Below are 25000 nucleotides of genomic sequence, written 5' to 3'. Positions count from 1 at the left end.
ACGGTCTGTCAGGTAAGTTAACCCTGTAAGGGTCTTTCCACCTGTCCAGGGCATTTCCTGCCTTCCGCCCAGTGCATGCTGGGATAGGCTCCAGCACTGAAGAGGTCTACAATGGAAATGAGTGTTACGCACCCCTGTTGGTTGTCCACTGTTGCTCCGTTCTAACTTGCCCTGTCTTCTCGCCTCCTCCAGGTCCTTGATGCTTGATTGGCAGTGGACTGCACCTGTGAGACCGTGGGAGCAGGTCCACTCTGGTTCTATAAGGAGCCTGTGGAGGAGAGAAGGCAGGATGGCACCCTGAAGGCACCCTGTCCTCGTGTTTGGTTGCTTTGCCTTGTGTCGCCGTTCATCGTTTGTTTTCTCTTTCAATTTGGAGATGGAGGTCTGGGTAGTCCCTATTTTTGTTTTTCTTTCTAGTTGATTCTGTTTTGGTTCGGTAGGGGAGGAACCCTGGCCTGGATGGCACATGTTGGGGGTGGCGCAGTGTTTTTCCCATCTCCTGTTCAGTTTGGCCCACCCTCCATTCTCCCTTTGTTATTTTGGTCTTTTGATAATGTTTGCTTTAAAGTAAATACTTTCACTTTGTCTCCTAAACTCTTGGGCACATCTCTCTTATGTTGTGGTCTCTCAACGTTGAGTCTGTGGAGGCCACAACAATGAGCAATCACTGTTTATTTTATATCTTATCTAATATCTTAGCAGACATGTATCCCATCAATTTGAATGGGTGTAACACTAGTTATCATAACCTTTGTTGTATATCTTCCCCTCTCTGTCTCTCTCTGAACTTTCTAATACCAGCTATAATAATGCAGGAATTCCATGGGGGGGGGGACAAATAACTAAAGTAATTTTTATGAATACATATTCCCACAACCGATCTTAAGGTCAGTTAAGTCTTTCCCCTCAAACAACTTTCAGCTTTAACCACTGCCTGCATGGTTAAACACACTGACCTCAAGTCAGCTGACAGACGGAGCCCTGCCAGCTCCTCATGTGAGAGCAGAGCGGGAGTCGCCTGAGACCTGCTTTTCATTACGAGGCCTTTTGGTAACTCCTTAGAATACAGCCCGCAAATTACCCTGTAAGTACAGGGTAACAAGATCTGTACTTACAGGGTAAGTACTGGGTACGCACAGGGTAAGTATACGGGTTACTTACAGGGTAAGTACGGGGTATTTACAGGCTAAGTACGGGGTACCACACCTGTACTTACAGTGTAAGTACGGGGGTACAAGAATGGGGTACAAGAAGTGAATTTACCCTGTAAGTACAGGGTACCAAATCTGTACTTACAGGGTAAGTACAGATACTTACTTACAGGGTAAGTACAGATACAATACTTACTTACAGGGTAAGTACAGATACTTATTTACTTACAGGGTAAGTACGGGGTACTTACAGGGTAAGTACGGGGTACCACATCTGTACTTACAGGGTAAGTAAGTACTTACAGGGTAAGTACAGATGTATGTGTAAATTCACATCAGGGTACAAGATGTGAATTCACACAGGGTAAATTCACATCTTGTACCCTGTACTTACCCTGTAAGTACCCCCGTACTTACCCTGTAAGTACCCTGTAAGTACCCCATACTTACCCTGTAAGTACCCTGTTCTTACCCTGTAAGTACCCTGTAAGTACCCCTTACTTACCCTGTAAGTACCCCGTACCTACCCTGTAAGTACACCCTGTAAGTACCCCATACTTACCCTGTAAGTAGCCTGCAGATCTTGTTACCCTGTACTGACAGGGTAATTTGCAGGCTGTATTCTAAAGCGTTACTGGCCTTTTTGACACGTGTACACAGACAGCGCCACGACAAACACGCCAGCAACACAGACAGCTTGGCACGCAGCGGCACCTAATGATGCATACATAGGAAGTGTGGCAGTTAACACTAACCACTGCTATTGTATCAGAGCTGGAAATGAATGGCAGATGCAGACGTGGGAATGAATGATGCCGTCTGTGTGGTTTGAAGCGTGTTTTCCCTGTCTCGTTATTAACCACGCTTTTGGAGTGCGTGTACGTCTAAGTGTGTGTGTGCCTGCAAGTTTGAGTGAGAGAGAGATGGAAGGATAAGGTGTGTGTGTGTGTGTGTGTGTGTGTGTGTGTGTGTGTGTGCGCGTGTGCGTGTGCATGTGCGTGTGTGTGTGTGTGTGTGTGTGAGAGAGAGAGAGAGAGAGAGAGAGAGAGAGAGAGAAAGATAAGTATAGAGCAACAGAGGGAGTTGCAGTAAGATAAGGAGAGAGAGAAAGAGAGAGAGAGATGAACTTCCGCCTCAAATGTGAAAAATACTCTAAATAACCCAAACTGAGAGGAGACACTGAGTGACCATATCCTAACTTCTGACTCTTCTTCTAACTCCTTCATCTGCCTGTTTTCTTTTCTTTCATTTTTAATTGCTTACTGATTGTTTTTCTCATAATACACAAACAACGTTGCATCTGCTTTAGAGCTATTGATCCTCACTGCAGTGGAGAGCTGAGGACATAGTGACCCAGATCCACTGTTAAAGAGATACTGACACACACACACACACACACACACACACACACACACACACACACACACACACACACACACACACGCACACACACACACACACACACACACACACACACACACACACACACACACACACACACACACACACACACACACACACACATACACACACACACACAGACACACACACACACACACACACACACACACACACACACACACACACACACACACACACACACACACACACACACACACATTATGGGATTCTACATTAAATCATAACTTACAACAATGATCTTCTTAGATGGGGTTCCTAGACAAAATATCAACACAGATCTGCAGTCATAGGGGAATCAGGTAGCCTAGTGGTTACTGGTATTTTACTCCATAAAGATATGTCTGATAGGCTACCCCTATTCTGATTTGTCAGTGTTGGTCACAACTCTAGGTGAGGTTAATATCATGATTCCACTCGCAATGCATCTCATGCACTTCAAGTAGGCTAAAGTGTCACCTTGCATTCAGTTTAATAATGTGGGTTACTTTGTACATTGTGTTCTGTAAACCCTGCTCTGATCACAATCATGGACTCACCTGCAATGCCCATATGCTGCTGCCTAGTGCCTACTGTATGATGCAACTTAAAAAAAAAAAGGGCCAAGGGCCAGCGTACACTCCTTTAACCCGGGTTGAAGTAGTAGTTACACTACCTCCCCTTCGGAGACGTTTTATTGTTTAGTGTAGTAGGCGGAATCGAACCCGGGGTTCTCAGCTCAGCTCCTCATATCAAAGTCGGACAGGCTAAACCAGTTTAATAATTTAATAATGTGGGTTACAGTACACTCACCTGCTATGCTGCCTACTGCTGCCTCTTTTTTCTTAAAAGGGACAATCTCATTGGCCAAGGGCCAGCGTGCGCTCCTTTAACCCGGGTTGAAAGTAGTAGTTACACTACCTCCCCCTAGGACCCCCTTTTTATGTTTTAGTATATGGGGGAATCGAACCCGGGTCTCACAATCATTTCATCCGCGCATATCAAAGTCGGACACGCTAACCAGTCGGCCAACGAGACCATCCCGCTTTCTCTGATGCCAACTTTCTCGTCAAGTGGCTATGCTGATGTTTGTCGGATGATCACGTAAGAAAGGTTTGCGATGCGCTCCGAATAAAGTGGCACCCACACGATTATCACTCTGCATTCATGATCTTGTATCCCTTTTCTTCGCTTATTCGCACGGTTCACTTCAGCCTTTAGGAGGCAAGCTGTGACGTCAGTTCGACCGTACACACGCACAGCGCACACGCGCACACACACACACACACACACACACACACACACACACACACACACACACACACACACACACACACACACACACACACACACACACACACACACACACACACACACACACACACACACACACACACAAGTCCTGGACACATTTTCAGGACTCGACTTGGACTTGGGCACTGATGACTTGGACTCGAGCCTTCAGGCAGGAGACTCGGAAACTGGAGACGAGGACTCAGACTTGTTATTAATTGATAGACTTTATTTTATTTTTGTAATAAGCCCTAATAATTTGGCATAAGACAGAGGTTTTCAAAGTGGGAGGCGGGCCTCCCCATGGGGGCTCCAAACAGTTTCAGGGGAGGCTCAGTGAATGGAAGTGAAAAAATATTACATTAGTTATTATATTATTTATCAAAGGTTTCAAATCACAATAGAATAGCCTAAATGTGTGTGATTTGGTTAGATATAGTACAGAGATACAGTCGTTTTGGAGACTTTTCGTGTTTTTCCCACCTTCCCTGAGGCAGAAAGGAATAAATGCCTTCAGACGGACCTTTTTTTCATGTATTTTGGTGTAGTCTATCTTGGCTCAATTGTTGAGTATCTCTATGGGATCAAATCACATAATTATGATCCCTCAAGTAAACTAGGGGGAAGGCACCTTTTTCCGAGCTTTGTCTGAGGGGAGGCCCACGCTCTCAGACTTTGTCTGAGGGGAGGCCCACGCTCTCAGACTTTGTCTGAGGGGAGGCCCACGCTCTCAGACTTTGTCTGAGGGGAGGCCCACGCTCTCAGACTTTGTCTGAGGGGAGGCCCACGCTCTCAGACTTTGTCTGAGGGGAGGCCCACGCTCTCAGACTTTGTCTGAGGGGAGGCCCACGCTCTCAGACTTTGAAACCCTCTGGCATAAGATATTGATTGATTGATATTAATACTGTGAACGGGCAGGCACGTGTGTTCCACCTACATGTGGATTCACACTCATGCAGCTCAGTAACTCCGGACTTGGACTCAAGTAAATGGAGACTCGACTCAGATTCTTCTTTAGTGACTTGGACTCGAATATAGTGACTTGATTACAGCACTGACTGTATTGTAGCTGAAGCTTTGGCAAAGTTGTGGACTGGATTGAATTGTATTGAACTACCGAGAGGAAGCGAGAGACCGATGGAATGATAAGGAGAGTGACAGTGTGTGTGTGTGTGTGTGTGTGTGTGTGTGTGTGTGTGTGTGTGTGTGTGTGTGTGTGTGTGTGTGTGTGTGTGTGTGAGAGAGAGAGAGAGAGAGAGAGAGAGGACACATGTGCAGCAGGGGGAGAGGTCGAGACAGAAGCGCTGCTCAGATCCTGTGAGGCTGACAGCTCTCTGACAGTCTGCAGGGATTAGAGGAGCAGGCTGTAAATAATAGGGGTTCAGACCCGGGCCACTTGGTGTCTCATCCCTCTCTCTCTGTGGGAACATGCCCATGCTGCATATCAGATTTATGCTCACAGAGCTTTAGATGGTTTTCCTTCATGTTGACCAGCAGACCGTTGACACGTGCCAGGGCGCGGAGGTCCGACAGTTGAAGTGTGGGTTTGAGGGTCTGAAATAACCAAAAACCACTTTTCCAGTTCTTACATAATGTTTTGCTTCCCCAAGAGCCGTTTTCCATATGGCTGAATGAATGGCAATGTAGAGTAGAATGGAATTATTTTGCACCTCGTCTTCTACGCCATCTAAGCAGAAACACACACACACACACACACACACACACACACACACACACACACACACACACACACACACACACACACACACACACACACACACACACACACACACACACACACACACACACACACTTCCAGGAAATTGACAGATTAAGCAAAGTAACAGACTTTGACAAAGATGAAATCATTCATTTTGAGTTAAACTGAACATCTGTGGAACAGACCAACAGAGTTCCAGTCCTAAAAATAGAAAAGTAGGTAAACCAAACAATACATTTGTTTACATCCAGAGGGACTGACCGCAGCCATCACTTCACAGGAATGCAAATGACTGCTCACCTAATTGATTTTATTTTTCCTGGAACAGGTACAGCGACAGGATATAGTCCAGCCAAGGGACAAGCCTACGCATCATGGAGTCTGTTAAGATGAGACGGTGAGATGAGGTCACCTGAGATGAGAGGTGAGGTGAGGTGAGATCATGTGAAATGAGATGATGTGAGATGAGGTATAGTATAGGCTAACGTTAGATGAGATGATGTGAGATGAGGTATAGTATAGGCTAACGTTAGATGAGATGATGTGAGATGAGGTATAGTATAGGCTAACGTTAGATGAGATGATGTGAGATGAGGTATAGTATAGGCTAACGTTAGATGAGATGATGTGAGATGGACTGAGATTCATTTACATGAGGGAAGATGCAGATGACATGAGGTGAGGTGATTCAATGATTTCGTTTGGTTTGATTGCATCATTGCAGCACAAGAATAAAAGTCTAAAATGTATAGGGAGAGCTTATGTGCAAAGTGTGCCTGATGTATTTATTTTGCCTATATATTATTTTTCAATATTTCTGCATACTGGGGTCCCAACTGTCTTGGAATTGCATAACTTGGGGATGACTGCAGGAAAGCTGAGACTTGTGGATTCAATGAGCCCAATTGTATTCATGTGTGATGTTGTAGCTCCCCATGGCCAATTTATGAGGTCATTTTTCTGAACTTGACCTCATCTGTTCATCACCTGGAACCGGGCCTGGCAGATGCCATGTGCATCAAATCCTACACAAAGGTTCTGTAGAGAATAACAGAACGTGTGTGGCCAGCTCTTGGGTTTCAGACACGCCTAAAGCAGCACCAGTGCCTTCAGGAGGAGCATCGGGTGAAAGCGGAGCGGAGGGAGAGAAGAAACCATCCCGTCACAAATATGCACGGCGCGTCCTTTTAGCCCTGACGTCAGACGGGACTCTGTAATATCACCCGACCCGGCCCGGCACGGCCCGGCCCGGACGGAGACAGCGGGGAGAGATGACAGGAACGGGACGAGGATGTTGCAGAGCTGCGGAGAGCGACGTGTTTGGCGTTTAAAGCGGGACTAATTCTGGATTCAATGAATTTGAAATTCCTAACCAGTGATGAGTTGGCTCCTGTTGTGGATTCTAATTGCAGCCGGGATTCAACAGGTGAGATGGAGCGATCCTTCAATTGCGCAGGCTGCATCCAACTCACTTTTAGGCTGCAAGAGACGTGACGAAATCTAAAGCAATATCGTGTTTGTCGTGGTGTGTTTTTTATGGCATCATAATATGCCTAGGCTGTAATATTTCTACGGGGGTTTTAAAGTGTGTTTGTGGCATTCAATATTGAGTTTATAGTGACCATGTCGCTCTTTGTGGTATCTTTTTTTATCCCCTATATTCTTTAATAGCCCACATAAAATGCTGTCTGTGGTATTCAATTGTGAATTTACAGTGGTCTACTTTTTTCTCCTATATTTATTTAGCCTATTCCTGCAGGATTTTCCGTGGTGTAGCCTATAGGCTACTTTTATAGATAGGTTGCATGATTTAAAGTTGTGCTGTGATATTGTAGGTTAAAATATCCTTCTAAAATGTATTAGCCTATATGATTACTAGTTTTTCCCCTCTTCAGCTGTGACCCAAAATATAACACCCAGTCGCCCAGAATATAATAAGCCTATATTATGACAACTTTGACTAGACTACTTGGCAAGTAGCCTACAGTGTAATGCTTGACTGACTGCAAGTCCGTCTTGCTTCTTGATCTTGTATTAATATTTCAGAAGAGAAAGGCATTATTGACTCATCCTTTGGTGAAACTTTGTGTGATGCTGGCAGTGAGTCGACACCACTGCTGCTTCGTGATATTTTACTGCCCCCATGTGGCTGTTTAGTGAATGACTTGTATCAGGGCCTCACGCACATTAGCCCGCGGGCCCTCATTTGAGGAGACTTTGTTCCAGCCAGGGACCGCGCACGAGAAGAAAGACTGTCACCTGGGATATTTTAAAGTGAACTAAATTAGCCTATCTAAATTAAGATCACCCCATCAAGCGAAGCAGGCTACTGTAGGCTGGCCTGGCTGGCCCTTATGTGAAAGAAAGAAAGAAAGAAAGAGAGAGAGAGAGAGAGAGAGAGAGAGAGAGAGAGAGAGAGAGAGAGAGAGAGAGAGAGAGAGAGAGAGAGAGAGAGAGAGAGAGAGAGAGAGAGAGAGAGAGAGAGAGAGAGAGAGAGAGAGAGAGAAAAAGATTTGTTTTTCTGTGGCAGGTCAAGACTTCTGTTGACATTTGGGAAGAGTCCTGAAGCTATTTTAAAGTCGTCGTTTTAACAGCATTTATTTGGCAAGTGCTTTGGGAGACAGGAGACAGGAGAAAACAAAGTCACATGGCTCTGCAGGTCATCTGATCGGACCAGAGACTGACAGGGGGCAAAGGTCAAACAGCCAGGGACTGAGGGTCATCACTCAGGGTCTCTTCTAACGAGTTCAAAAATATGACTGCGAGCCTGTTTGAGGTCACTATGGGAAACCAGTCAGTGAAACGATTAGAAGAGAAGGGTAATTTATTTTCACTATAATTCCATCCATAAGTAACACAATGCCAGACTGTATTGGTGTTTTGGTGATGGGTTTGATACACTGTAATAAAACATCTAAAGCTATCTTATCGAATCAGATGGGGGACCCTGCGACAATGGAATTCCGTGGTCTAAATTGTGTCAGTTTAGCGGTCCTTGATGTGAAAAACGTTTGAGAACCACTGATGTGCATGATATTAAGTTGTCTTTAGGTTATCTGTTGTTCAAATTCATTATGTTCTATCGCACTGCCCTTTCATGACAAAGCTCAAACGCTTTCCTAATCAAATCACGCTGAATTTAGTTCGCAAAGACGAATGATTTCAAGGGTGATGATTGCATTAGGCCCTACCCATGTTTACATAATTAACTTAACACGGTCACGCTCCTCTCTCTGCGCTCCGTTCTGCAGTCACAGTGACAGACAGGTTGTGTGCTGTTTTTGTTTTTGTACAATTAGCCCGGCCCTAATGTTTAATAGCTGCAGGCTAAATCCACACTATGGCTGTGATGCTGTGATTAAAACTCATTTATCAGCATTAGCTTGCTACGCCTACACAGCAGTTATTAATATGAACATAATTCCGTTGAGCTGCCAAGAACAAGCTCAATGTCATAGGGTACACCATAAATAAGATGATTAAGCATGTTTTCTCTCAATTATTTATGGATTAAGGGTGTGTGTGTGTGTGTGTGTGTGTGTGTGTGTGTGTGTGTGTGTGTGTGTGTGTGTGTGTGTGTGTGTGTGTGTGTGTGTGTGTGACCTTCATGGATCAAAAGCTCCTTGAAGTGAAGCATTCTGGTCAAGACATGATTTATGAGCGTACTGTATACAGAGAATATAGACATCTAGTAAGATGTCTGACTCCATGACCGGACCAGACGATAGCATGGTAATTATGATAGACATGGTGGCTCCCTACTGTGTCTTAATTACCAGGTTCCCTTGTGTATGACTTTACTTGCCTTAAAATAACATTTGATCCTTTTCTGAAGAAGCTGGATGGATCATTTCCATTGAGTACAGGCTGTGTCATAGACAGACACAACTCCAACTCAGCAGACAGCAGATCATCGAGCGTTCTTGCCTTGAGGAGCAAATCCAGGTCCCTTTCCTGGCATTTTTCTCAAGCACGCTGTCCTAAAACTAATTAAATTTGGATTCAGAAGAGTGATGTTTGTTGTCATAAATACACATTCTGAAAAAAAAAAGACAGGCTAGTTTCCTCTACTGGGACTCATGCAGCCACTGTCCAAAACTAACCTCCGAGTACGGGGCCGTTAACGTCCCCCTTGTGGCCCGTTCAGCGAGCACATCTGCTCTGAAGTGCTGCTAAACTGTTCACTCTGTGATCTTGGCTTGGACACAGCAGCTTAGAGGCAATACAATGGGGGGATAAATGTTGGGTGCGTTTTATTGGCAGGAGGATCCTGTAGCTGTTAAACATGGATCAAGTCCAGGCTGCACATTATGATCAATGGAAAACTGCCACAATGTTATGTAGATACAAGACCTTCTCATTGATGTACTTGGATTATCTCCACAGGCTGTTTAGACTAAATTCTCTGTTTTACACTCAATTTATCACACAGCACAACCAGACATCTTTCCAAAGAAGTCAGCTGGCCTGCCATGGATTTTGCTGTAAAGCAGAGGTGTCTAAATAGGGGGATTTGGGTCTTTTGGACCACTAACTAACTGAGTCAGGGATACCATGGAGGCTGGATGTGAAAGGATTTAGGATTAAGAACATTAATATTGCCTCAGATAGAGGGGGTCAAAGGTCAGGGGTCAAATGCCTCTCGTGCAATAGATGATGAAATTTTGATTATGTTTGCACATAGAGAAACAGTGGCTATACTTAAGAGTACAACACATGTATAAACGGGTTTTCACGGAATTGTCAGTCCTGTCCTACTGTACTAGCAAACACTGCAACAGGAAGTGAGCTGGCCTGGGGTTCAATTTAGAATGTTTATCTTTTCAAGTTAAAACTGTCTATAGGTTCATTCATAATATCACTTGCAAATACAGATGAAACACGTGGGAGCTCTGCACTGTCCGAGTGCACTTCTATTTTTGTAATGAAATGGCTTTAACCCATTGATACCTGATGCAGCATTTGTGTGTGTATCCCTTTAAGGCCGCGAACCGCGTCACGCGGTTCGCAGTCTTAAAGGGATACACACACACAAATGAGGGATATACACGCAAATGCTGCATTAGGTATCAATGGGTTAAATGCAAATTGCACATCATTCACTCTGAAATCTCCTGATAGCCTGAACTGTATGTATTTTGATCTTAAGACACCCGATACTCACACTCTGTCCACCCTCCTCTCCCGTAGGCCTACTCCCAGAATTCCACTGCCATGCCGCCCACCGTCTCCGTGGGCCCCACCGAGCTGTACAACCGGACACAGTACTGCTGGTGGCCGTGCGAGTGTCCCCAGGCCCCGCCCACCTGTCCCCCGGGCGTAAGCCTCCTGATGGACGGCTGTGACTGCTGCAAGGCCTGCGCCAGGCAGGTGGGCGAGGTGTGCAACGAGGCGGACACCTGCGACTACCACAAGGGACTGTACTGTGACTACAGCTCGGACAAGCCTAGGTACGAAAAAGGAGTGTGTGCATGTAAGTGTCACTCACCAAAACTGACAAAACAAACGCACCTTAACCTGTTCACTTGATGAGAAGCAGGGATGAGCAAAGCACAATTAGCACAGTATTCATATTCTGTAATGTAGCCAAACTGAACATGTATTTTTATTCATGAAAAATGGAAAATTTAAGGAAATAGTTATAGTAACACTTTATTTGGATATGTTGATACTGAACTATTTGGTGACAGATTATTATTGTGATTAGATGTTTAACAAAATATTACTTGCCTATTTGATTCATCTGTATAGACTATACACTATGTAACCTAACTCTGACCCCATTTTAAACTGATCTCTGACCCCATTTTTAACCCTTCACTGACATATTTTTAAGAAGACCCCTGACTATAACCCAGGCATTGAAAATCCATGCAACTTTTTTTTTTTTGCGCTATTGTAGGTATTACAATCACCTGAAATTAAATTAAACATTACATTATTATAGTCCCTTGATAGCATTGGACTCAAAGTGAACATGGTTATTCCTCAACCTGTAATGTGACCATGATAAGAAATGTATTTAAAGTGGTTGTACAAAGGATTTGTGATTTTTATTTTGCATTTCATGGATGAAATTCAATTAAGAATATTATCATTAATTTATATTCAGATCAATTAAGAATATTATCGTTAATTCATATTCAGATTATAGATAGATTTCGAAGTGTATTTGTCTATGATATGTGACTGCTTGCCCTTCCTCTCTGCCAGATATGGTGGGAACCGGCTGCGAGCATGACGGTGTGATCTACCGTAACGGGCAGAGCTTCAAGCCCAGCTGTAAATACCAGTGTGTGTGTGTGAACGGTGCCATCGGCTGCGTGTCGCTGTGCATAGAGTCCCAGCCGCCCCGGGTGTGGTGCCCGACCCCGCGCCGGGTCAAGGTCGCCGGACAGTGCTGTGAGCAATGGATCTGTGATCAGCCCAGAAGAGGGCGCAAGACGGCCCCGCGACATGCAGTGGAGGGTAGGACACCTGCGATACTTAGCCTACTGTTGGCCTTCCACAGACAAAGACTGTATCACTTAATGTTATAATTTCAAAGATTTTCATGTAAATAAATGTCTGTTAAGTCACTATCTATCGCAGACTGAGTTAACACGATGGTGATTGAGCCTATGGCCCGTTGATGGAAGCCTTTGCATTTTCAGTATTGCAGCATTTATGAACTGGGTGTCTGTGGAGACACCCCAGAGAGGGTAGGCTCTTCAACTTACCATGTAGTTTCCCGACAACTAAATACAAGCTCCTTTTTGTCAGATCTCTGTTAGCATTACGGGGGGTTACTATGGCCGAACAAACTGACTAACGTCACATGCAACACTGTTTGGATCTCACCTGCAATTACTGCTAATCGGCATAGGTGTCACCAAAGAGAACGAAACAGGAATCTTCGAGAGGATACCTTTAACTGCATTCTAAAGTTTATGTCTGGTAACCTAGATAAAAGAGTACCAGACTTGTGCCCAGAGATCTAACTGTTTAAATATTGCCAGTAGTTTGAATTGCCTCATGGTTCACGTTTTATTAGGGAGCATTTAATTCCTGGTTTCCTCATCTCCTGGCTATAGATTTAGATGTTGTTTTTGTTCGACATGGAGATGAAGGAGATCTCTCAGAGATTTCCTGGTCCACATCAAGCCAGCGCACTAATGTACTAGGAGTGCTTATTACCAAGTACATATTTTATAAGGGAAATCATTTGCAAGTTATCTTTCACCATGATTTGATTTAAGAAGTAGCACAGCAGCAGCTGTGTTTAAAATGGGCAGTCACACACTCCCTTGTCACTGTTTTTTTCGATCACATCCAGTTTCCAGTCATTTATGTGAACGAAGATCTCTTTGTTTCACTTAAGGATCATAGAAACCAGCCCCTCACAGGCTAACGCTATTTAAAGTTGAATTAAAAGCAGACAGTGCAAGAAGATGCAGTGTTATCATGGTGGAAAAAGTAAAAAAAAAAAAAAAAATGTTGGATGCTCTTTCGAATCATTGGTGTTCAATAACAATGGTCGGTCAGCGTTTTGATCAGCAAACCTATTCTCTTCTGCCAATAGGATGAGAGCTTTTTAACTGTTTTTGAAGTGCTTTGGGTCTCTCTTTGTCATTGGTTAAAAGCATCATGCTGATATGTTATCCACTTACATTCTTTTCAATCATTTAATGTGTTTGTTCACTCAGATTCGCTTACCCAACGGAGCTCAGATAGTATCAACAGAACTGAACCTTTTTGACTCACAGCTTGGCAGGGCTGAAATTAAAACCTTACATTGTAACAGATACTGTATCAGTAGATACAGAATAAAACATTGTGACATTTGTAACAGTTTGCAGATGTGACCAATCTATATTTAACCCGGCCCTCTCTCTATGCCGACCAGCTTACCCAGCTGAGACCAGGAGTTGGCATAAGAACTGCATTGGCCAGACTACGTCCTGGAGCCCCTGCTCGAAGACCTGCGGCCGGGGCCTGTCCCTGAGGATCTCCAACGCCAACGAGCAGTGCGAACTGGTCAAGGAGTCCCGCCTGTGCAACCTGCGCCCCTGTGAGGTCGACATCACCAAGCACATCAAGGTACATGTCGATTTAGAGGTGGAAGAGTCTATCCTGTTCAGGACAATGTTCACCCTACTAAGGTCCACTAGTGCTTGGCTGTAGCTCCTGCCACCTGTTGCAGGGTTCTGAGCCCCAGAAAAGTCCACAGTCTAATGTCTTAAGCAGGCAAACAACATCATAAAACCAGAACCGAAGGATAAGTTCACCCAATTCAGTCATTATCTACGCACCCGCATGACGATGGAAGGAAGGGTGAGGTTTTTTAGTCCAAGGGTTCCCAAACTTTTCAGCCCCCGACCCCCAAAATAATGGTACCAGAGGCTCATGACCCCCACTATCCCCAGAGGTGGTTGAAGCATTCAAAGGTTTGTGCACACATGCACTAGAGTAAACAAAACAAACAAAACCTAACAATTATTGTTAAAATGTGCTATTTTTAATAGTTTTTACATTGTATTTGACACATTCTTTACTTCTGTACAGAATTCTCCTAAACAATTGAAGTTGATGGGGACCAACTTTCAAAACAAAAAGCCTCCATAACGCCACACTCTCTTTTTAGCTGCTCTTTACTGTAGCAGGCCATCAGGTCTTGTTCTTCTTCCTTCTTCCTACGGCTACAGTGAAGATCTCAGCTAAATACAGGGTGTAAATGATGTCTTTTCAAGTCAACTTGGCATCTCAGGGCTTGTGGAGACTTGGATTATGCCAGGTGAGCAGTATGGAGCCCCCCCCCCCCCCTCTCTCTCTCTCTGTTGTTTTAACATTTGAAAGTTGGTCCCCATCCACTTGGAGAATTCTGCAATGGTGTTTTGCTGTGAAACTCCACAAATGTTTTGTGGACTAAAAAACGTCACCCCTCCATGAGTAGGTAATGTACATTTTTGGGTGAACTTACCCTTTAACATCCTTATTTTTCCTCTGTCCCTCAGCCAGGGAAGAAATGTCTGAACATCTACAGAGAAGAGCAGCCATTCAACTTCACCATCTCTGGCTGCACCAGCAAGAAGCAGTACCGGCCCAAGTACTGCGGCGTGTGCACAGATGAGCGCTGCTGCATCCCCTATAAGTCCAAGACCATCGACGTGGACTTCGAGTGCCCCAGCGGCTCGGGCTTCACCTGGCAGGTGATGTGGGTCCAAGCCTGCTTCTGCAACCTCAGCTGCAGAAACCCCAACGACATCTTCACCGACCTGGAGAGTTACTATGGTTACCACCACTCAGAGGTCATGAACTAAGAGCTGTCAGTCATCATGCTCTCTACCTGCTGGAGTGTTCTCCGTTTATTTTCTTGCTTCTCTTTGTTGTCGTTTTTGTTAGATTCATTTTATGCAATGTTTTCTATATGTAATATATACAGTATTTTTTTGTGCAATTTTTTATTATTTTTATTTTCCTACGATTCTTTTTCCTATTGGAAAAATGTGTAAATATGAAATATATACATGTGTTTCCAGAATGGATGTATAAAGCATGATGTGTTTTGAAGAATACTTTAAGAATTGCATTGAAAATGAAAATAGCCAGCAAGCAAGTGTGTGAAATATTAAAGGCTTAATTTATTTATGTAGATGTTGCATATGAAATAACAATATAGATTTGTTTTCACATCAATAAGTTTCACGCTTTCATAAGTTTCCCTGCTTATGATGCAACTTTTGAACAGTGGTGAATGTCATAACCTGAAGACAGTGCATGCCTTATTTGTGAAACACATTTGTTTCATTTCAGATGTTTCAAATATGATACTTAAGACAATGAAATGAAAACACAATCAGGGAAGGCCAGTTAAATTTTTTATTGACATTTTTTAATAAATACAAACTGTTATGCCATTTGTAATGCTTTTCTACAGCATTAGGAGGTTGTGCATCGCATCTTTACAAAGCTATGTATTGTATGTCTTCTACCAAGCAAATGTTGCTGTAGTGCAAGTAAAATAGGAGTAGAGGGTGTCAGGTAAGATATACGGCTATCCCCATGTTAAATGTGGACCTATCACTTTACTCACCCAAAACCACATCCACATAGGAGCATCATGTCTAAAAGTGAACAATTCCATGGCACATCTTTGTTCCATTGTGCTTGATTGCATAGAAACCGTCATCATAAAAAAAATTACGAAAACCAATAACTTTTTGTCTGAAGCCATGATCAGTTAATAAAGCATACAATGCAAAAGCTATTTCAATTTCTTAGTAGCTTGTTTCGATTAATGATATAATAAAGCATAATGTCTCATTGGAATGTTCTAAAAAAATGAAATGTCTACAATCATTTGATTCCTGAAATGATTTGTAAGTTGTATTCCGCCAGTTACAGATGTATAACTTCAAGAACATTGTTAAAATGAACAGAACTCAAGGATATCCTGAAACAGGATGGAGTAATATTATTTCCTGTACATACATCATATACTTGACATCTGTCCTTTAATTTCAAAGATCAATAGCAAGTTGTGAAGAACACTGCCATTTTTGTTTATCCAAGAGCCTCCCTATCCCCTCTCCACATACAACTCTGCAACTCCGCTCCTACATACACACGACAATACTTCAGACATGGACAATAAAGAGTTAATGATCAAACAATTACAGTAAAAAAAAAAGGAAGAAAAGTAATTTACAGTCAAGATACAGGTATAATTGAGAAAGCTGTGTGAGTGTGATAAAAAAAACTGGACAAAACAGGATGAGTAGAGACAGAAATTAAAACAGTTTGTATATGAGAGATTAAGAGAAATACATGTACAAGCTGGTGTACCCATAGCCACAGCTTTCTCCCACATTCTCCCTTTCGGTGTTCCCATGCTGCGTTGCCCCTAACAAAACAGTCACCTGACCAAGGAGGTGGGACGCAATTGGTCTGTTATGGGATTTGTTGTCGTTTGAAATTCCCTCAGGCACCACAATGCAGGCATGCAGTTGACCATAACCTGGCTTGTACCTATCACGTCACCTATCACAGCACAGAGAGCAAGCGATCGAACTGGGACGTCCCAATTGCATTGAATAGTTCAGGAAGTGTGTATTGTGCGTTTATATGTGTCCGACTATATCTCTGTCCCTCTCCACATTAGTGTGTGTGTGTGTGTGTGTGTGTGTGTGTGTGTGTGTGTGCCAGTTTACAGTTAGAGGCAGCGCAGCACACCCCCAAAGTGACCTCCAAGGGGTTCTGGGGTCACAGGTGTTTGGAGGGTGAAAGGTTCACCTCCTAACAGGACACTTCGGCGGACTTGAGCACGCCCTGGTCCACGTTGCCTTCCGTGTGGCGCTGACCCTCAGCGGTGTGGCTGCGGCCGCGGCCCTCGTTGGTGTGCGAGCGCGAGCGGTTCCCCTCGCTGGTGTGAGACCGCGAGCGGTTGCCCTCGAAGGAAGTGACGCTGGACCCGGAGGCGGTGCGAGAGCGGACCAGCCGGGTCATGCTGGCTGCGGGCACTGAGGGAGGAGGAGCGATGCTGCCGTTAATGAATGTTGGAAGTCAAACGTGAAATGGAGCAGTTATCCCAGGCCATAGGCCTGTCCTGCAAGCTTTTCTTCCAGCTCTACTCTTGCACAACTGATCCAATCCAACCTAGTTGGTTGAGCAGGAGAGACTGATCTACCTGGACTGATCTACCTGGACTGATCTACCTGGATTGGACTAACATGAAAGTGTGTCACCCTTAATTGGATCAAGTGTGCAAGAGTAAAGATTGGGGGGTGCAGGACAGAGGGAAACTGGGACTGGGTTGGGAAACACTGAACTAAGAGTGCTGCAATCATTTTGAATGAACGCTATCCAAACACGATTATAAGCACAGCTCTGTTGTACAGTAACTATCTGGCACAGACTTTGAACCGAGTCTATGTTCCGTCCATACAGCCCATTGAGGACGTGCGTGATTCATTAACCCAAAACCAAGAGGCAAAGAGCTTGGAACCAGAGCTGAAATGTGACATCTCAGGCCAAAACTCTTGATCTCACCACCAGGTGGCAGACAAGGCCTCCTTTCAGAGTGAATTCAGCAAGCACCCATGGCACTGAGAGTTTAAAGTGCTTGCTTTTGCTCAATTAAGAGGTTATTATATCAACTGGTAATGACCAACATTCCTGGGAAATGTAAGGGGTAAATGTACAAACGTGTGTGTGTCTTGAATACTTACTGTATCCCATGCCCTGAATGAAGTACTTGAAAGCTTCTGTCAGTTTGCCAGGCTGCAGAGAGGGAGAGAGAGGGAGAGAGAGAGAGAGGGAGAATCAGTCCTCCTGTTATCATGCGCTGTCTTTGCTTTACTTAGAGCAGTGGTCCCCAACCACCGGGCCGCAACGCATTTGGTACTGGGCCGCGAACCGGTCCAAAAAAAACAAAAAAACATTAATTAATAAACATAGGCTATAATATTATAGGCTGTGTGTGGTAGTTGAAACATAGTTTGAAGTTGATGTTTATTTATGTTTGTAGTTAAAACAAAAACATAAATACTGTATAGGCTACATATACAGTACAACACAAAAGGCTGTTATTTACCCTTTGTCGCCACCTGGTGAGTATGTAACTAAAACCATTAAAATTGACAACCGGTACGCGACTTTTTTTTTCCATGTATCTACCGGTCCTTGGCACAAAAAAGGTTGGGAACCCCTGACTTAGAGGGTCTGAGATATGACAGCTGCTATGAGCAGGTGTTGTGCAGGGTGTAGGATTAGGTGTTGTGCAGGGTGTAGGATTAGGTGTTGTGCAGGCTGTAGGATTAGAACCTACTCGAGCCAACTGTGGCTCACACGTCTGCCACTTGCTAATGCTCTTAACAGCGGCCTTCTTACGGCATTGCCCCCCCCCCACACACACACACACACACACCTGACCGTGTCTAGCGATTAGCCACCCTTCGCCTGCTCTAATATATTAGCGGATCTAGCACGCACAAACACAAGGATACACACCTGGTCAACCTGGGGCATGCCTCCGCAATCAGCCATCTGGACAGAAGGGGGGGAAACACAGGAGAGCCCATTAGCATTTAGCACGTTGCTGCTTGCACATTCACACAGCAATGGCCACACGCCATTACCCCCCATTACATGCAACAAGTCCCATTTGAGCACACTGAACATGCTGTGCCTGATAGCTTGTCCCTCCAACCACTGTTCCACTAGCCCCTGGACAGTTAACCCCGATAAAACATGCCCCGTTTTAGCTTTAACAGCCATTTGCTCTCAGAGAAGTAGGTTAATTGCAGCAGATTGTGTCCGCATGTGTGTATGTCTCTGCTGTCCTACCATTGGTTAATATGTCACCAGGTAAATGCTGAGCCAGTGGAATCTTATCAGCCGATGCCTTGTTGGGGGCTATTAATATCTGAATGAGGATGGTGGAGGGGGGGGGGACGACAGAGGAGAGAAAAGCCTTCTCACCTTGAGCAGCGTGGTCTTTGTTGGGTTCAGCTTGGTGTTGCACTCAACCTGTGGGGACAGATGGAAAAATTTAATATCATCTAGGATGTGATAAATAAATGAATAAATGAATAAATGAATGAATAAATGAATAAATAAATAAATAAATAAATAAATAAATAAATAAATAAATAAATAAATAAATAAATAAATAAATAAATAAATAAATAAATACATATTTTTCTAAATTTGAAATTCAGCTTGAAAAGGGTGTTTTCTCTCTCTAAATAATTTAGGTTACAGTGATAGGTGCTTGCCCCTGGCTAAGAAAGGCTAACAAACTACTAATGCACTTTGCTGGATTTGGGCCTGTTGGAGCTGAAAGGAATAAGTCACATAAGTCGTTTGCCTTTAGTGGATTAAAACCACTCTGCTTCACTTGTTCTGTGGCATTTGATTTTTGTTCCCAACTTTGTTCTAGCCTAAGTCATGTTCAAGCGCTGTGCTTGAGTGGTTAATCTTGAATATCTCTCGTGCTTAACTAGGTGACTGTAAATGAATGGAAAACACGTCCAGCACATGTTAGCCAGGGCACAGATGGTGGGAAGGGCAATCATTAGCATCAGTGATGTTTTTTAATGCCTTTAACTCACCACAGCATCAACGGCAGGAGAGAAGTCCCCAACCACCAGCAGAGACGGGCACCTGGAAGAGGGGCACAGATTGAGTTTCCAGATGAGCATAGGTCGAACTTTAGGGTGTTTTACAATTGTCATTTAAATAAAATATGCAGCAAGTGTTTGTTGCTGGTTGGCAACTTACTTGAGGGTTCTGACGATGACGTTGGGCGTACTAGGGACCGGCCTCTCGATATCCAGATCTCTCCGGCTGTAGAGAGGGAGCTCATGTTATAAACAATCTTAAAGGAGCAATTCTGTATTTTTCAACCTGGACCCTATTTTCATATTTTTTAATGTATAACTAAGTCATTAGTATTGAGCAAGAATGCAGCAGTTGGCAGCTGCTTTTCCCACATGCCCCTACTGCACTAAACAAGCTTGTTGTTGTTGTTGTTTTACCAATGACAGGATCAGATTATTCCAAAGGGATAGCTTCCATACTGCTCACCTGGTGTAATCCAAGTCTCCACAAGCCCTGGGATCCCAAGTTGACTTGAAAATATGTCATTTACACCCTGTTTTTAGCTGAAATATGTGCAACTGGACGCGCCCAATTTATTCTTCCTTGAGCACCTGGCTACAGTGCAGATTTCAGCTAGAAACAGGGTGTAAATGACGTCTTTTCAAGTCAACTTGGCATCTCAGGGCTTGTGGAGACTTGGATTACGCCAGGTGGTCCCTGTGAAATAATCTGATCCTGTCAGTGGGGGAAAAACAAGCTTGTTTAGTGCAGTAGGGGCATGTGGGGAAAACGGCTGCCAACTGAAGCAATCTTGGTCGATACTGCATCAATTTCAAAGAGTTCTGTTCACATTACTTAGTTATACATTTAAAAAATTGAAATAAGGTCCAGGTTGAAAAATACAGAAATTCTCCTTTAATTGTTGATTGAAAGTAAGTCATTAAGATTCATGGTTGAGCTTCATTTAGCACGTTTCTTATACTGCATTACCTGCATTGGATATTCATTATTATTACATGGGTTCTCTTCCCCAGGTAAGGTATGTCAAGCATAGCCTACAGAGATGGCAAGTAACTAAGTAGAAATACTTTGTTACTGTACTTAAGTAAAGCATGTGTGTACTTTTCCCATCTCTGCCTACCTCTCGCATTTGACAAACGAAAGCTACGTGGAGACCGACTTGGGCATGTTTACCTGTTGTAGGACTTGACAAAGTGTTGCAGGTTGAACTGGTTCATGTCGTTCATGATGTGGTGACGGTAGGTTGCGATCAGGTCGTGGTTGTTCTGGATCTCGTCCTGTAGTGGCACAAACACACACAAACTCTGTTCAACTCACTGTGACATTAAGACCCAGAAGGGCAAGCTAACAATCTCCTGCCCGGCGAATGGCCTCTGATCAACTGGATTACCACTAGTGTGCAGGATTACTTTAGCTCTCCGTGTGATTTAAGTAGAAACTTGTTTGACTCTTTCTCTGTTAGTGAGCATACCTTTCCAAAGAGGTGGGTGATGATCATGTCAGGCAAGGCGTGGGCCCAGCCGGTGATCTGCAATCAGGATCAAAGACACAATTTAGCTTTCATGCAACGTTTGTCTTTTCGTCAGCTATGCCAGTTTTGTGCAATGTAGAAACAAATTATCAAAAAAAAAAGGCCAATCTTCTTTGCTGACAGGCATCTGCTTAGATGGCTTCAACATTTCTAAATTGCCGCAGCTTACTTCCTGTTTGCTAGTACAATAACTGACAGGACATAAACTAGGTTCCAAACTGTTCCCTAGCAAGTAACACATGCTGTGTGAAAACCGTCGATGCCAAAAATCACACCCAGGTTTTAAAGTAAGCCGTGCAGGTCGGCCCCTTCTCCCCCGCCCCCCTGTCCTGATTGGTCTATCCTCTCATGCTACAAACGGACACCTCGTGCTACAAATGGACACACATGTCATGTATAGAAGCAGCTGCACCGCTTAAAAATGCTGCGTGTAAGAGACTTGCTGCATATATATTTTTCAATGATAATCAAGTCATTGAATCTATCAACCCTGCTGTATGTGCGTGAGGTGTGTGTGTGTGTGTGTGTGTGTGTGTGTGTGTGTGTGTGTCAGTGTGTGTGCGTGTGTGTGTGTGTATGTGTGTGTGTGTGTGTGTGTGTGTGTGTGTAAGTGTGTGTGCGTGCGTGTGTGGCACTGATTTGTACCTTGTGCGCGGCCCAGTCCATCCAGCCCTCAGCACATGAGTTGATGTTGATCAGCAGCAGACCCTCTAGCATGGTTGGGTAGTCCAGCTAAGGCAACACGTTGCATTTGATGAATGGTTTTACAATACAACACAACACAATATTTACTTCAGTTTAAAGCATTGCACAATGGTGCACAGGTCACTTTTAAGTTGCACAGTCCCAGAAATGTGATTGAGTGGCACAGACGTCTTCATCAAGGGGTTAAAATGTGATTGAGTGGCACAGACGTCTTCATCAAGGGGTTAAAAGCCGTATCTCCTTCAGCCATGTAGCAACAAAGTGAGACTTCCTACTGAGTACCATGTTAGTGTTGAGCTGACCCAGAACATTCCACAGGCTTTTGGGGCTCAGCAGGCTCAAGCAATAAGCAGCGGTACATTGCCAAAATCCGGGAAAAAACTAGAAGCACATTCGCCAGTTCGGCTAATCCGACTTTGATTACAACTTTTAATTATTAAGATGATTGAAAGGGCAAGGGGTAAACTCACGGCGAATCTGGTCAGAATGTAGGCTCCGGCTCCCATGCCCAGTCCAATAACGCTCTTTATCCTGCGGTACAGCGGGAAAAGGTGTTTGGATACTGTTAGAACGCGATGAAGAATCAGTGTTTTAGACTGACCCGTTACAGGCAATGTGATCACTACAGCTCAACCTACCCAAAGTGCTTCAACACCAGTGGGAGAGTCTCAGAGAGTTGGTCCATAGAGGGGTACTCATATCTGAAAGAAGAACAAAATAATCAGTGTTACAGAACGTCAATATACTCATCAACACCCCAATATTAATCACATTGGTCTTTATTGTACTTCATCATTGATATTACCCCTATAATAGCCGTCTGCCTCTCACTATCAATTTTCACATCGGGTCAAGGTAAAGTTAACACGGAGCAAAGTCCCACTATCAAAGTGAGATGCGTCTGAAGATAAACACCTTCCCTTACAAAGCACTCCAGTGTTCATTCACTTATCAACACCTGGTCAAAGTGGGTCACCTACTCTGTATACGATCAGCGGTGGTGGTGAGTCTGTCAAAGATCACAGACAGCTTAGCTTGCTACGTTAGATACAACGTATATTAGCCTGCTACGTTAGATACAACGTATCTTAGCTTGCTACGTTAGATACAACGTATATTAGCCTGCTACGTTAGATACAACGTATCTTAGCCTGCTACGTTAGATACAATGTATCTTAGCCTGCTACGTTACATACAGCGTCGGTGTGTGTCTGGCTCACCCAGTGGAGAAGGTGCTTGCACTCTCTTGTTGCCCGGGGGCGTCGATGTGGCACACGGCAAAGTGCTGCATGATCTCGTGCATGTCCTCGTGGTCGAACAGCGTGCTCCAGCAGGTCTTGTCTGGAAACGGTGCAAGGAAACGGGAGGCGGTCAGTGGATGATGAGTAGAAATGACCTTGCGTAACCCCAGAATACGTCTAAAGATGTTCAACACACTAACATTTGTTTAGTTTTTGTTTAGTTTTGCATATACAGCAGATTTAGTATTATTAAGGTTGATACAAATCTGTCATTAACCTTGGTAAAGTTGAGACACTGTGATGCAATGGACTTAGTAATGTCGAGTTAGCTCAGTGAACATAATCGGATCCCACGTGGCATGATAATTCAAAGCACCCGGGGCTTTAGGCACAGTGACAGATGTTTCCGCCTTGACTGAGATGTATGAGATGGCAGCTTACGGTTCAGTCCAATGTCATGGAAGGTGAGGATGACTGGTCTCTCGCCCTTAGGCACCCCCCTCATGGTACAGTGGATTCTTCCGTGAGGAGTCTCCACATCATGCTCCTACAGATGACGAGAAATGACCGTGCTGAGCATTGAAGTCAAATAATGAGTTGATCAAAAGCCATCAGCCATGGCTCCTCAAGGAGCCAGATTCTATGTTCAACAAGACGATCAAAAGTTTGGCTTACTGGATTACTTAAAGCCACATAAAGCACAAGAAGACGACCGAGGTCAAATCGGAATCAACCATGGATGCATGAACCTTCATGAAGGCCATATTTTAAAGTGGTGAAAACCTTTGCACGAAACGGTCAAATTATCCACAACATCTACACCTTTGCATTTCACTTTGCACCATTTTTTTTTCCATAGATGCTCCATCTACTGTAGCAGTTGCCATCAAAAATCACACCTCCCTTTTCCCATTTTTCAAGCTACTCTCCAGCCAACCCAGCGAATGCCCAAACCATTCCATCCATTGAAACGTTTAAGTACCACTGGAAACATTCCTTCCAAAGAACCACAACAGGTACTTCAAACAAGATGTCAAATCCTTCTCTATTCAACAACGATACTTTTGCGGCAAATATCTCAGAAGCCACTGCGCAGCAGGCACAACATTCTATCAGACCCCACTAGAAACACAGCACAGCCATCAGTCTACTCACGGTGGTTTCAACCTCATCGACAACCATGTCCACCTCCGAATCCTCCAGAACCATGTTTTCGGTCGTGTGGTTGAGTGGTAAAGTCATCGTGGCTCCCCGAGCTATACATCCAATTGCTGGTCAATCTCTGAGGTTGCTTAGCCCTGTTTGCTGTGTGAGCTGCGTTTTATACCCCTGCTGCTTAGCACTTGGCCTAAGCCCCCGGACTCCCATGGTGCCTTGCAGGCTGGTCAAAACAAGCTAATTCTAGACGAAGAGATCCCTAAATTGGATCAGCCAATGTAAGACAGACGGGCATTGGCAATGTAGTAGGAGTAGGTGTATGGCTATGTGATCTGTGGGGAAAACATGCCAAATGAATAGGTGAGGTGATTATTATTGGGCAATATTTCAATGTGCATGACTAAGATATGAATGATGTTACTCAGCACGGATGTGACTTATATGTGAGAGAAAACATTTTCAAAATCAATGGCTGACCTGTGTAGCCCCCAAATACAATCATCAGCAAATACAGAATCGGCCAATAATTAACATGCTTTACTGCAAGCAGTGAAAGATAAGACCACAAAAATTAATTTTGGCAGTCAATGAGTCATTGATATCTGGGTGATTTAATGGGTCTATAGTCTGGTTCATAAACTGCAGCTAAACAGATCACGAAACGAGAATATAAAAGTTCAAAGAAAAAGTTGCCATGTGTATC

The 25000-nt window shown here is 44.0% G+C and overlaps 2 protein-coding genes across 2 annotated transcripts in view; one reads left to right on the top strand and one right to left on the bottom strand.

Annotated features, from left to right (window-relative positions):
• The first annotated feature begins 6796 nt into the window (after positions 1 to 6796).
• ccn4a (cellular communication network factor 4a) lies at positions 6797 to 16288 on the top strand. The gene is made up of 5 exons (XM_083646463.1): positions 6797 to 6988; positions 10753 to 11035; positions 11776 to 12030; positions 13448 to 13641; positions 14556 to 16288. Exons 1-5 carry the CDS (start codon positions 6941 to 6943, stop codon positions 14859 to 14861), a joined length of 1086 nt encoding a protein of 361 aa, XP_083502589.1. The 5' UTR covers positions 6797 to 6940; the 3' UTR covers positions 14862 to 16288.
• The window catches only part of ndrg1a (N-myc downstream regulated 1a), a 19188-nt gene continuing 9594 nt past the window's right edge, over positions 15407 to 25000 (bottom strand). Inside the window, exons 4-16 of the mRNA XM_083646462.1 lie at positions 23581 to 23686; positions 23119 to 23239; positions 22537 to 22599; positions 22369 to 22429; positions 21839 to 21925; positions 21134 to 21190; positions 20836 to 20939; positions 19822 to 19887; positions 19653 to 19704; positions 19021 to 19068; positions 18550 to 18585; positions 17769 to 17820; positions 15407 to 17060 (exon numbers count right to left, since the gene is read on the bottom strand). Coding sequence (XP_083502588.1) covers positions 16837 to 17060; positions 17769 to 17820; positions 18550 to 18585; positions 19021 to 19068; positions 19653 to 19704; positions 19822 to 19887; positions 20836 to 20939; positions 21134 to 21190; positions 21839 to 21925; positions 22369 to 22429; positions 22537 to 22599; positions 23119 to 23239; positions 23581 to 23686 — 1077 coding nt within the window. The 3' untranslated portion in view covers positions 15407 to 16836. The remainder of the gene's footprint in view (positions 17061 to 17768; positions 17821 to 18549; positions 18586 to 19020; positions 19069 to 19652; positions 19705 to 19821; positions 19888 to 20835; positions 20940 to 21133; positions 21191 to 21838; positions 21926 to 22368; positions 22430 to 22536; positions 22600 to 23118; positions 23240 to 23580; positions 23687 to 25000) is intronic.

This window comes from Poromitra crassiceps, assembly GCF_964638095.1.
Source record: "Poromitra crassiceps genome assembly, chromosome: 11".
In the NCBI taxonomy this organism is placed as follows: domain Eukaryota; kingdom Metazoa; phylum Chordata; class Actinopteri; order Beryciformes; family Melamphaidae; genus Poromitra; species Poromitra crassiceps.
Note: the sequence above shows the minus strand (reverse complement) of the source record. Positions and strands in the feature narration are given on the sequence as shown.

Bases quoted from the DNA above. Each gene is read 5' to 3' on its own strand.
- ccn4a (XM_083646463.1), top strand. From the start codon at position 6,941: ATGAGTTGGCTCCTGTTGTGGATTCTAATTGCAGCCGGGATTCAACAG. The intron at 6,989-10,752 runs GTGAGATGGAGC...CCTCTCCCGTAG, and splicing joins TTGCAGCCGGGATTCAACAG to GCCTACTCCCAGAATTCCAC. The intron at 11,036-11,775 runs GTAAGTGTCACT...CCTCTCTGCCAG, and splicing joins CGAAAAAGGAGTGTGTGCAT to ATATGGTGGGAACCGGCTGC.